Raw genomic sequence first — 13,715 nt, forward strand, 5'->3', positions numbered from 1 at the left:
TTTCAGAACAAATGCAGATGTGGCAAAAGCATTAGTCTGGTAAAGAAATCAATAAGGTGGAAAGCCACCTCTGAGTTATTCATGATACTTTGCTATCCAGCTTACACAAGGCAAATGCCAGGGGGAGGAAGGGGCAGAATCTTTTTTGTGGACAAAAGGAAAGCTGAGCAATGGTGCAAAGAATATGGACATGCTTCTGTTCAACATCTATTGTTTTGGCAACAAAACCCAACAGTGAAGATGTTTATCACATCTCTTCTATATTGGCTAAATCCACAGAAGCTTCATCCCTCCTTGATAGCCACTGTCCTGGTCTTTGGGTAGGTGTGTGATGGGTATATCCTGGATTCTGAGGTAAAAAACAGGAACAGAAGCTGGCATCCATCCTGCAGCTACATCTGTGTTTGACATTAGTAGCCTTGTAGGGCTGGGTGAGACCACTGTGGCCCTTAAAAGAAGGGAGAAGTGCAAGCCTGTCCCAGCAAGCTCTTGTTTGGATTGTTTTGAAACACCCTGCTATTGAGTTTGAGGTCCCTGCTTTGCTTGGACAGAACAGGGATTGTCAGCTCTGAGAAGAACTGTCTGAGAAATCTGTGGACAAAAGAAAAAGCAGGAGACTTACAAAGGCTACCAGAGCTGCAGCTTACCCATAGGAGAGGTGGGATAAAATGTCATAAAGAGGTGGCCTTGCTGCTGTGTATACACCTGTTCCTTTTGGAGCCAACAGCTCATCTGGGAATGTGCACAGCACAATGCTGTTATTGATTTCTCTCTCTTGTAGGAGGGAGATGATCATTCACAACCAGTTCTGATGGTTATTGTCTCCAGAAGCCCCCATACAGCTGCTTCTCTGCCATGAAGATCTTACTGGAATTTCGAGTGTTGCGGTCCCACTGGAGCATCCAGACACTCTGCAGAATATTCCACCACAGTCACAAGACTTTTGCAACTTGGAATTTCTCAGATTATGAAGCTGTTGGCCGTTGTGAACAGGAAGTACCTGAGTACTTTAATTTTGCCAGCGATGTGTTGGACAAGTGGTCTCAAATAGAAAAGGTAGCATTTCTGACCCTGTAGATTCAGTATTTTTAGTGAAACTGTGCCCCTATCCCCAAAGCCTGAGACATCACTGGCTTCAGCAGGAGCACAATTCACTCCCCTATTCTATTTAAACATGGTCTTACCCTGCAGAGAAAGGAGAGGCAATTTGCTTTGGCATCAGGGGGGACGTGGTGCTTTGTCTCTGACTCCAGCTAAGCAGTCTATGCAGTGCAGGGTTCGTAAGAGCCTGTAGGTAATTTGTGAGCATTGAAATCAGGTAGATATACACACTAACTTACAGGTGGCTGGGAAAAGGGCTCTTTTAAACAAAACCTGGTTTATCCCTGCCCTAGAATGTGTAGCACTACCAGGCTCCACTGCCTGGAGCATCCCAGAAACTGTGCAAGGAGTAACCCGCACTCTATTTCCCCTTGAGTGGTGTATAGGAACGAAAGGGACCATCAAATCCAGCTCTGTGGTGGATAAATGGAAAAGGAGATGAAATTAAATGGAGCTTTGAAGAGCTGGGCTTCCTGTCAAAAAAACTGGCCAATGTGCTCTCAGGGCCATGCAGTCTGCAAAGAGGAGACCGAGTTTTGGCGATTCTACCCCGGATTCCAGAGTGGTGGCTGCTGAATGTGGCTTGCATGAGAACAGGTAAGTTCCATCACTCCTAGTGGCTCTAGACTGTTTTGTCACCTTCTGTGCCAGAAGGTGGTTAACAATTCATTTACCAACTGCATTTTTATTTGACTCATTTCTGTCTTGAATGGTGCTGGTTTTCCACAAATCAGGAGAAGTTACAAAGTGATGGAGACTGAAAGAGAAAAATACTTAATGAATGTCTAATTTTATTGCACTTTCAGGTGTTACCATCATCCCAGGGACAACACAACTGACAGCACAAGACATTGGCTATAGATTGCTGGCCTCCAAAGCTAAGTGCATTATTACAACTGATGAGCTTGCTCCTGCAGTGGACTCCGTTGTGTCCAAGTGTCAGTCTCTGAAAACAAAGCTAATTGTATCTGAAAGCAGCAGGGCAGAATGGCTGAACTTCAGTGACTTGCTCAAGTAAGTGCCTTCTACTTTAACTCCATCACAGTTATCTCTAGTGGAAATTTGATCACATTGTTTAAACACACTTGTGCACTTACATCTCATTAATGAACTAGGTACCTTTGAGGGGGTGGGAGAGGAAGTGATTTAGTCTCTTTTCTATGAAGAAAGGGAATATGTGGGAATAGCCAAACTGCTAATTAAAACATAAGTACAGTCTTATGATGTCTGTCATATATATCTATGAAGTAATATGGAAAAATGGACAGGAAAGCCTCTTTTATTGACAGCTGCAGCCCCTTTACCCTCTAAAGCTCAAAAAAGAGTATTCTATACAAATTATTTTAACCCATATTCCTAAAATTTGATGAGAATAAGTCTAATGAAAGGTTTTTAAAGATTACTGCAGGGTGAACCTAATGTGTTCAGGAATCCACCTGTCACACTGCTGAAAAGCAGGTACTAAAATGACACCCAAGAGACAACTCCTCACTGCACTGCCCGGGACTGTAGGAGTGGAGAGGCAGAGTGGGGAAGGGAAGCAAATACCCTCCTGCAATCTGCTCAAGGCCCTAGGTGTGATTTTACCAGCTGATAGTTTGTTAAAAGCATCTGTGCCACTGAAGCCATTGTTCTAAGGTGGGATTCCAGCTCCTTGGACACTTGAAGAGCTTTGTAAAAGATGTACCACGTGCTGTCACAAGCAGAGGTGTCTGAACTAGTGTTACCTGTGCAGCCCAGTACAGTCTCACTGTACTTCCACCTGCCACTTCAAACAACTGCCCACTTCAGTGTCACTGAACTGGAAGACAGAGGAAGCAGTAAAACTGCATTCTTAAACCTCCTAGAGCTACTGAAACATTGTCAAGTGGATTTGATGATACTCTTTCATGCTGGGCTAATATTCCATGGCTCAGTTCCATGGCAGAGGGCAAAATTGATTTAATAAACCCTACATACTGTCTGGAACTGCATCAGTCGTGCAGAGGCTGTCACTGGTGGGCAGGCAGGTAAGCTGGCTGGTTTCCCCAGATGGCTGCCTTGCAAAGTGCTGGCTCTCTGGCTCCAGGGTTGTTCAGCTGTCAGGTTCCCAGTCCTCCCAGAGTGCTTGGGCTGCTGTTCTGCCTGGTTCACTGTCTCGCCAGATCACTGGAAGTCTGCCTACCTAGCAGACTAATTGCCCAGACTTCCCAGCTCCCCATGTCCCCAGCTGCCTTACCTTACTGCTAAGCTGGGCAAGGGGCTGCAGGGCTCCAGAGAGAGCTCCTGGGCAGACTGTCTGCCTGCCAGCCAGCACAGGGAGACAGCTGACCTGGGGAGGGCATTCCCACAGCCAACCTTGGCAATGTTTGTGTGCCAAGCAAAACCTTTTTGAACATCAGTCCTGACAAAGAAAAACAAACAATTCTTTCTCATTCTGGTAAGAGATGAGAAATGTTTCCCTGTCATGTGCCAGACAGCCAAGGGTTTGGGCCTCTCCACACTTATGGCAAGGATAGCTGACTACTGGAACCTCCTAAAAGAAATGGTGGGTCCTCCTTCAGCTGGAAGGTATCACAGAATCACAGAGGGCTCTGGATTGAACACAAGATGCTGGGCTGTTGGGGGAGGCAAATAAAAAAGAGTCAGTTTGTGGTGTTACTCTGGAGAAGGTGGATGTGGAGGTCAGCAACATTTTAATACAGAATTGGTGAGGGGATGTCAGTGGTCTCTTAACCCCTGTGTCTCACTATACAAACAGTTCTACACATACAGGGCACAAGCTAAGTGTGCTGAGTGATACCAGCCATTGTTTCTTATAATCTTGCATTGAAGGGCTGCCCCTTCTGTCCATAACTGTGTGAAGACAAAAACCCAGGATCCAATGGCTATCTATTTCACCAGTGGTGCCACAGGCTCTCCCAAAATGGTTGAACATTCCTATGGAAGCCTTGGTCTGGGTTCTTTTCTCTGTGGAAGGTAAAGTATTCAGCTAATTATGCCTTTATAGCTCTAAAATGTGAAGCACACAGGGAAGTTTTTGTATGTGATGAAAATCTGATAGATGATAGGGCCCCCTCCATACTGCACATGTAATTTCTTTTGGTCCCTTCAGCTGAATGAATTTGTACCCAGGAAGCAGGAATCTTGTTTGATATGGGACATGGCTTCATTTTAGAAACTACTTGCTTGTTAATCCAAGCTAAATAGTGAGTTAGGATACCTTTTGATTTCCTTTACCCTTGCCATCAGTATAAAGGATAGGCAAAAGGCATTTATTGGAGCTCTCGTGTTTCAGATCAAATTCACCATGCCTTTTTAAGCAAAAATAATCCCCCAAACCTCTCACATTCTTCATTCCATTTGCAGACTCCCTTACATTGGCCACCTTTGTCTTCAACAGATACTGGATGAATTTGACTCCCTCAGACATCATGTGGAATACATCAGACACTGCCTGGATAAAGGCAGCCTTTGGGAGTGTTTTTGGGCCATGGTTCCAGGGCACATGTGTTTTTGTACATGCCATGCCACACTTTGATTCGAGAGCAACGTTAGAGGTAAGAACACCATGCTCACAATCAACAGTTACTCATATTTCATGTTGTTTTCCAGGCAGGCCAGAAAACTAAGCCTCTTAGGTTTATGGGATTAGCTGTTTGAAGATGGCACAACCACAAGGTGATTGCTCTTTGAATAGGAACAGAATACAGGAAGGATTTTGCAGCATGACTCTTTTGGGCACAGGATATTACCAGCTGCTTCCAATCAGGAGGAGTTACTGGTATTACTTAAAGCTTCCCCCTACTGTATTTCACTATTGCAATGAGAAATGAGCTGAATTACATGTAATTTAATACTGTCATTACACTGCTGTGACCCTTTAGAAAGGCAAGTCAGTACTAGAAAACACTGGAGCTGAGAGATTGACTTGTCCTTCAATTATTTTCAAGCTTCTCAAGCCAATCTGAGTTTTACTCTAATACAAAGGGAGGAGTGCTGTTCCCAAATGGCTCAAAGCACCTTTGTGGAGAAATGTATGTTCTTAACATGTGGGGGTTATTTGAGGAATTTCATCCTTTTCATTTCCTTTCTTAAATGGTAGCTGCCAGCTTGGTTTTCCTCTTTGTATTAATTTCTTGGCCTTGCAAAACCATGCTTGCAATGTGCATGGGGTTTCACATCTCTGCACAAAATGAAGTTTAGCAGCAGAGACTGCTTTTTTTTTTATGCTTGGTATGGCTGGACTGAAGGCTGGTGAATGAGGGCACTTTGCTTGCTCTTATTTATCACTACTTGTCCTCCCTCTCTGAGTAATTTTTCATTGCAGGCAGAACTGAGCTTAAAACAAAAAAAAAGTAAGGCTGAGCTCTACCTGAGTAACTGTGAATCATCTGCTGGTGTTATGGGGGAAGAAATAAAGATGTGTCTGAAAACAGAGGCTTTTTTTTTTCTACCAAGGCAACCATATCCTTTGTTCCAGGTAAAAGAGGGTATATAAATTTGCCAGCCTGAACCAACCTTTTAAACCAGCATTACTCACAACTCAGCTAGAGATCACGGAGACTTGGCTCAGGCCCTTTGGCAGGACAGCTGAGGGACCTGCAATACGTCTAAAGATTTGCAGCAGTCCATTTCAGAAACTGGGAGGCTAAATCAAAGACTGAGAGAGGCAAACTCTTCAAAAGAAACCTGTAATTTTAGATGCCTCTATTTTGAGGTGCCTGACTTGGTCCATGGGTAAATGTGGGTTTTACTTAAGTCCCCTGCAAAACTAACGTTGCACCTCCAGGGCCAGGGTGTAATGCCAGTGGATGGTCCTTGTGTGCAAAGTGAGCATCAGGACAAGCAAGATAAAGCAGGGATTTACCACAGTCAATTTACCAACTTTGCAGCTGATGTCTGGGGCACTGTGACATCTTTCTTCAGCACTGACAATGGCAGCAATTACTTTGCTTTTCATGCAAGTGAGGTTACAATCACATCTTATCGTGTCCTCCGATGGTACAGAAAGGAGCAGTTAGCAGCAAGTTTTTTCCCAAAATGATACTGATTAAACTACTTTTTATTTTTCAGACCTTGTGCAGGTATCCAGTGACCACTCTGTGCAGTTCTCCAACTGCCTACCGCATGCTGGTACAGCAGGACCTCACCAGGTACTGCACATCAGTGGCCAGTAGAGCTCTTGCCTAGCTCCTCAACACTGATTGCCACAGGCCCTTATAGCCAAACACTCAAGTAGTGAAAATTCTGTGAGGAGGCAGAGCCTTTTTTGTGGCACTGCAGAGAGGGATGACAAAATCCACCTCACAGGCACCTCCAACCAGAGCAAATTTTGCCAAGAGGTTGGCAGGCAGTAAATATAGAGGCCAGGATACAGCTCTTGAAGGCTGCACTGACATCTCATGCACTGCCTGCACATCTCTGCAGCTCAGAGATTTGGCAGCCCCTTTCCAGCCCCGCTCTTGCATTAGAGCTCCAGGCTTTCTCTCAACCATAACCCTATCTCAAGAGTCCGGCGTGTCCTGAAGTCATGGGGTTGGACCTATGGATGTCAGGGAGAGCAGAATTCATCTCATTCTGTCCTCTGATAGCAATGTCCTCTGTCTATGAAGGTATGCATTCAAGGCACTGAAGCACTGTCTGAGTGGAGGGGAACCACTCAACCCAGAAGTGATGGCACAGTGGAAAAGCCAGACAGGACTCACCATCTATGAAGGCTACGGCCAAACCGAAATTGTATGTTCAGGTATTCTGTAAAGGGTTACAACTGAGCTTAGAGGGACTTAGGTATCTCATATCCTCATTCCTCATTACCTCATGGGTAAATATGGAACTTGGCCACATGTATTTGTCTACAAAGAAAGATGGCATTAGAATATTGTGGCAGTTGCCTACAAGAGGGTTCATTGTTTTGCTTACAATGATAGCTTGGTTATGATACTGCTTCTAAGACTACTTAATCTGTAGACTATCTTGAACTTTTTGTCCCAGGACTCTTCATGAAATTCACAAATGTTTTGGCTTGTACAGATGGAAGACTTAGGGCTTAAGCTAGCTCCACAGTGGGCATTGTACAACAGGAATAGCCTCTGGAATGAAAGAAAAAAATAACTGGGCTGGTTATTTGTCTCTTCCAACAGGGAATGATATGTGCAAATATGAAAGGAATGAAAATTAAGCCAGGTTCCTTGGGAAAGGCAGTTCCCCCCCTCAATGTTCAGGTATGGTGGCTCCCTTTTCTGTTTACTGTTGGTTTCATAGAAGTAAAAAACAAGAGAACAACATAGCATGCAAGCTTCAGTACCATAGAGTGGTATTCAGGGCAAGCTCTTGGGCTGAGCTGTTGGCTTCTGGTTAGTTTTAGATCATGGCTTTCTAAAAATGTGAAGTTACAATCACCCATTTGCCTCTCTGTTGCAGATTATAGACGAAAATGGTAGTGCTCTGCCTGCTGGGAAAGAAGGAGACATTGCTATCAAAGTGGATGCCAAGCAGCCATTTACTTTTTTCACTCAATACCTGGTAAGCCAAAAGTGAATTTCCAGAGAGACAGCTCAGCCTGCAGCCTGGCATGGACTTATACCTACAGCAGCAGCACCAAAGGGCTGTGCCTCTTCTTGACTTGACTTCCATTCTCTCCCTCATTTTTCTGCAGACCTACTGTGTGATCTTCCGTTCTGTACCTGCCCTTGTGATAAGTTTTCCCCTCTGGAACAAGCACAAGCTCTTAGATTCTTAAGACAGAAAACAAGTAGTGAAAGATACTTGGTAGTGCCCAGAGGGGCAAAACTCATCACTAAGCTTAAGGCTTCTCAATGTGTAATCTTTGCCTGTTCACCAGGATGACCCAGTGAAAACTGCTGCCACGATCCGTGGGAACTTCTACATCACCGGAGACAGAGGGAGCATGGATGAGGATGGATACATATGGTTTATGGGGAGATGTGATGATGTCATCATCTCCTCTGGGTTTGTACATTTCAGTTACAATGCCAAGAAATGTCTAAAGAAGAGCCAGGTACCTCTCATCTGCTCAGTGTTTCATTTCTCTGTCCCAGCTATCGCATTGGGCCGTTCGAAATAGAGAGTGCCCTGATCAAGCACCCGGCTGTCCTTGAGTCAGCTGCTGTCAGCAGCCCAGACCCCATCAGAGGGGAGGTAATTAGTGTCATTCTGCTTACTCATCAAGTGCCTTCTGGGAAAGAGCTTTTTTTGTACAGCTTTTAATTCAGCTGTACAAACTTTTCCATCATTTTACTCAAAGTGAGGGGAGCACTCACTAAGAAACGATGAACGTGACAGTTTCCTAAAGAACAGAAAGAACAAAATTCTCCAGGCAGTGGATCAAAGCATACATCAATTCTTACCAGAATCACCTTTAACAACACACATTTACAGAAAAGGCTCTAGGATCCAAGAACTTTAAACCAGTCCTTTACAGAACTCTTACAAGTTTGGAAGCAGAGTTTGCAACTTCCATCATGCATTAGTTAAGACTTTTACTGATGCAAGGCAGAAACAGTGTTTTGCTCAATATTAAATCTGTTTATACAAAAGTGAGTTTTGTTCTACTGCACAGGTGTGATACAGCAAGTCTGTATTGCAGGCAATACAATACAAAACTTATTCTCAATAAATTGCCTCATTTGTTAGGGTGCTCTACTTTAACGTATTTTTTATTTATTTTCTCTTTGCAGGTGGTAAAAGCTTTTGTGGTCTTGTCTCCTTCCTTTAAGTCACAAGATCCAAAGAAACTGGCCTGTGAATTACAAGATCATGTCAAGAAGGTCACTGCTCCATACAAGTACCCCAGAAAGGCAAGTCAAAAACTCAAACACAGTTAACAAACAAAGCCCAAATACGTGCCGTGCAAGAAAAATGACAAGTGGTATTTTAGAGATGATTCTGGAAAATAAAAGACACAACAGAATCTAAAACCAGCTAAGTTATTTCCCCAGTCACCAAAATCTCATTTAAAATAAGTAGGCCACAGACCTATGATTTTCTAGGGTGGGGGAACACATATATATAAATCTGCTCATTTTACTTTTTTCTTATCTTTTTAATCAGATTGAATTTGTCCAGCAGCTGCCAAAGAATATTGCGGGGAAAATCAAACGGAATGAACTGAGGAACAAGGAGTGGGGACACGTTTAGTTTTGACAAGCAAACTAAAAGACCTATCCCCATCAGTTTCGTTCATAGTGGAGCTGTTCTAGTACAACTGTAAGCACCAATGCAGGATTTTATTTCACCTGTTAGGCAGTGATTGTGTACTAATGCACAAGGTTTAAGAACTCCAACTTGGTTTTAATTGCTTTTTCTTACTTAACAACTGTCCAGCCTCCTTAGCAGGGCATGTGCACACACATGCTTCCAGCCACCTAATGCTTTTCAGAATTTTCAGAAGTGATTACCAGGTGAAGGAGCATTGTGTCCATTCCTTGAAACCAGGTATCTTAATTCACAAGAGGCTCATTATTGAGGAAATCCTAACAGTGTGAAGTTCACAGAAATGGTCACAGATCTTCCATGCATCCAAATGAAGCACCCTTTTTGTATGAATCTTGAAAGCCTCAAGATTTAGGAATTAATGTTCAGTAAGTGCAAACTATTAACAAAGAGAAGTAAAAGAATACAAACTTCTTCAAGACTGCAGCACAGACAGCATCTACATGTCAGATATAAGCTTGACTAATGGATGGCAGCTATTCAGCAGTTCCCTCTGAAGAACGGCATGTCCAGTAGGCACACAAAGGAGTGAGAGAGAAGGAAAACAATAAAACAAAGAACCACAAACTATGCAAGAGTCTTTCGTTGTCCTTGGTAAGACAAGTCGCCTGTCTAGAATTCTGCATACCATCACCAGTGACAGCTGTCCTTCATCTCTGGTCTCAAATAGTTCTTTCCTATGTGTGACCTAGACATTGTTGGGTTTAATCCACACAAAAAGCTTTTAAATTTGAAGAAAAACACTGACGGAGATAAGAAAGCAGGGTTTTAATAAATGGGGAGGCAGGATTAGGTGAAAAAAAGTAGTCTTAACTTTCCAACTTCTGAAACAATTTTGAGAAAAGAGGAAAATTAAATTAAACACCCTTCAGAGACTTGAACAAATCCTTTGCATTAAACCAAGACAAGTAACAAGAGTGTTCTTCAAAACGAGTCTCTTCTCATTAATAACCCACAGGCTTTTATGCTAGAAATGAAATACTAAAGCTAGACAGTTGTAGAGAAAGCATATCCAAAACCCTACTGGAAAGCAGGTTATAGCTGAACTGGTTTGGGTTGCTTTTTAGAAGTCACTGGGATATCAAAAAAGCTGCTGTAACTAAAGAGGACAGGCTCACTAACAGTATTTTTAAATCTGAAACAAAATTAATACTGTAAAGCTAAAACTGTACCAAAAAAATCAAACTTAATTCCCCTTATCCACTGTAGTATAATGGAGAGCTTCTTTCACAAGAAGTTTCCAAACAGTACTTAATTCAAATTTTAGGACCTAAGAAAAAAATACATTAAAAAAAAACTTTATAAACCTCACCAAGGATGAAGTCTTTGGAAAGAGCAGCAAAAGGCTATTTGCAGGTAATTACATAAGAGGATTCTGGTTTGTCACTACACCATTTCCTATAAACCAATAACTGCTGTATGCACAGCTGATGTAAACAACCTGGGGTTTTAGCTAAAACCACCTGCAGTGTTGTTCTACTGATCCAGAACAGTCAAATCTGTTAGTCTAAACTGTCTCCTACTATTCAAGTATTTGATCATAGCAGTTCTTCCCACTCCCTTTTGAAAACTAGTACATCTTTGCAGACATGTGTGTATATATATATGCATAACCCTCCATCATACAGGAAGTTACCTGTTTTAGCTTATTCCATTGTTCACACAGAAAAATACACCTTGAGTTCCAGTTACACCAGTTCTCTTCCTTAAAAACCCTCTGCAATCAACTGTCTTTTTCAGATTCCTCACTTCTGTCAATACTTCTTGATAGAGCTGATTCTGCACTGCCTTTTGGTTTCTCTTGCCATCAGATATAAAAAGAGTCACTCCGAGTCAGAATGGCAGCACCTCCATCTGCATGCTTTTTGTTGCTAGGTAAAGGCAGTGCAGAACAAAGCCACAGGGGAATGACAGCAAGCCTCACAGAAAGGTTAGGATGCACTCTTGAGCACTCTTGCATCTGCAGTAATGTCAGCTCCACCTGCACGGAGCATCAGGATTCTTACACATGTGCATTTTAAAAACAAGGTTTCAAAATAAAACCCACTCTCCTTTTAAAACACCTTTTCAGAACTCAAGGGAAACTGTTTTTAATAGGTTTTGGCCATGTTTACCTTTCCCTTTACCACATCTTCTAAGCATTCAGTGTATCATTTCCCTTGGGCTCAGCTCCTGCTTCACCTTGATTTGTGCTCTCTTCTTTTACTTCTTTTTTCTCCTTCTCCTCGGTTTCTGGTTTTTCTACCTTTGAGTTCTGTTCTGTCACACTTGGTGGGTTTTGCTGTGTGTCTTCTTTGTTGCTCTTCACCACTTCCTGTAGATTGTATTTTCTGAACAGGACATAGTCTTTCACCACACTTAAGCAACAGACATTCTTTATTATTTCCACCACAATTGTATACTGTGGGTTATTAAGATCGACTTTGTTTTCTGGGTTGAGGCTGCCCACAATTCCTGTAAAATGAAGGTGTAGTTTAGCATGTGCTAGAAAAACCGTTTCAGAACTTAAGCATGCCCTGTTGAAAAGATTAAAGTTAAGACAGAAGAGCCTTAGCTGTAACCAATTACTTGTTTTTGTAGTTGCTTGAAATAGTGGAACAGAGCAGGACTCTTAGACTACACCACCAGAATTTACCACCAGACTAAAGTAACTGCAAAACCCTTCCACTGCAATTACCAAGAAACCAAATACCTCAGTATGGTGGAGCTATTTTCCAAGTCCTACATTCAATGGAAATAGTAACATATTGTTTTCAATACAGCATCCAGAGAGAAAGTCTGATAGCAATCACTTCAAAGCACATGTAACCAGCACTCCAAATCATATTCAACACTGTACTCTCTTTCTGCTTGTCTCTTAAGACAGCAGCACCACTGACAACACCTTTTTTAAGTCTTAAGAGCAGCTTTTTTAATTCAACAGATTTCAAGCAACAACTCTGCTTACTAAACCCACTTTTAATAACCCTACTTATGTTCTGCACGAAGTTGTAACTGCTCATATACTCATCTCTTTGGTGTGAAATCCATACGTACCTGCCAGTTCCTTGATCACTTCTTCTCTACTCATATGACTGTTATTACGAGCTTTGTAAACAATCTGGAAAGTACCCTTATTAGGGGCTTTAAACCAAGGCTCAAAAAACGTTTCTGTGTATTTTTTCATATCCTCCATAAAAGCCTTGCAAGTTCCAGAAATGGGCAGCATGCGCAGGATGACTCTCGTTTTCTTCTTCTTGGTGGCATGCATATCCTTTAATATATGATGCACCAGGTTCTCAGGTTCTACAAGAAACACATCTAGGTATAAGAAACAACTTGAAGGCATTTTATTCCCTCTTCCTCTCTCTAAATAAGCTGGGGAAATGCATGCTTGGCTGCACCGCCATCAGCCTCAAATACTTTTGTGTGGAGTTGTTTTACTACACTAAAATTGGATCATCAGAGATTATTTGGGCAAGATACATTCCTCTACCCTCAGCAACTCTGCTAATGACAAAATTCAGCAGCAATGCCAAAGGGTAGGGGAAACCCTGTATTTGTTTGATACATGCAAGTCTCTTGGAACTGCTCCTCTGTGGCTTGTTCCTAACACTGTTCAGAGCAGTTTATCCCCACAGCATAAAGCAGCACCAGTTGCTGTCCCACCTATGCCCCGGGTTCTGATGAAGACCACGTTGTTAGCACCACTCTCCACCGACTGGAACCGTCGCAGCTTCTGCTCAGTCGAAGCACGGATCTGGCCCACCTCCTTCTTCAGGGCAGCTTCAACATCGTCCTCATCCTCCTCCCTCTCGCTTCCAGAGGGCTGCTCCTCGTGATCTGAAAACTTCATACAAGGCACAGTTCGTTTGTAGAGTATCGAGCAGAAGTGCCCACGCTTCAAACCACCAGCATGGCATCACCACGTGGCGGGCCTCGGAGGTAAGTGGCACAGGGCCTTTTCTTCAGCCAACCCGAGGGCTGCGCTGGGGTCAGCTGCACTTCTCGTGTGCGTCCTGAACACCAACAGGGCGTTTTGCACACAGAATGGGAGAGGAGGCCTCACGGCGCTGCTCTCCCCGCCAGAGGTAGCACTGCCGGACTGCGGGAATCAGAAAACAGGACATCGGAGAGGCGCGGCCGATACCGCGCAGGGTCGTCTCCCGTCCACTACCGAGCGACCGGCCGGACCCGCACGCACTCACCTGCTCGGGCCCGTAGAGCAGATCCCCGTACTCGCCGAGGAGGCTGTAGGCCTCCCCTACGCACTTGCGCTCGTTCATGTTGCAGGTGATGAGGATGCCGCGCATGCCGGCCTCCAGCTGCCGCCCGCCGCCGCGGGGCCGCTTGGCTCGCCCCGCCGCGAAGTGGCCTTTCGGCCGCCGCTTTCGCGCCGCCGGCTCCGCCGCGGCCATTGA

General features: G+C 43.7%; 2 protein-coding genes across 2 annotated transcripts; one reads left to right on the forward strand and one right to left on the reverse strand.

Annotated features, from left to right (window-relative positions):
- The first annotated feature begins 855 nt into the window (after positions 1-855).
- On the forward strand, positions 856-9,240 carry LOC128974273 (acyl-coenzyme A synthetase ACSM4, mitochondrial-like). Its single transcript, XM_054390827.1, has 13 exons — positions 856-1,056; positions 1,488-1,698; positions 1,908-2,115; positions 3,916-4,059; positions 4,484-4,640; positions 6,157-6,236; positions 6,696-6,819; positions 7,224-7,304; positions 7,504-7,605; positions 7,925-8,052; positions 8,142-8,241; positions 8,781-8,900; positions 9,154-9,240. Exons 1-13 carry the CDS (start codon positions 856-858, stop codon positions 9,238-9,240), a joined length of 1,743 nt encoding a protein of 580 aa, XP_054246802.1.
- Positions 9,241-11,449: 2,209 nt separating this feature from the next.
- Positions 11,450-13,712, reverse strand: THUMPD1 (THUMP domain containing 1). Its single transcript, XM_054391318.1, has 4 exons — positions 13,503-13,712; positions 12,964-13,144; positions 12,352-12,600; positions 11,450-11,769 (listed from the first exon to the last, which is right to left on the reverse strand). Exons 1-4 carry the CDS (start codon positions 13,710-13,712, stop codon positions 11,450-11,452), a joined length of 960 nt encoding a protein of 319 aa, XP_054247293.1.
- Positions 13,713-13,715: the final 3 nt, after the last annotated feature.

Source organism: Indicator indicator, chromosome 22 (genome assembly GCF_027791375.1).
Source record: "Indicator indicator isolate 239-I01 chromosome 22, UM_Iind_1.1, whole genome shotgun sequence".
Lineage (NCBI taxonomy): Eukaryota > Metazoa > Chordata > Aves > Piciformes > Indicatoridae > Indicator > Indicator indicator.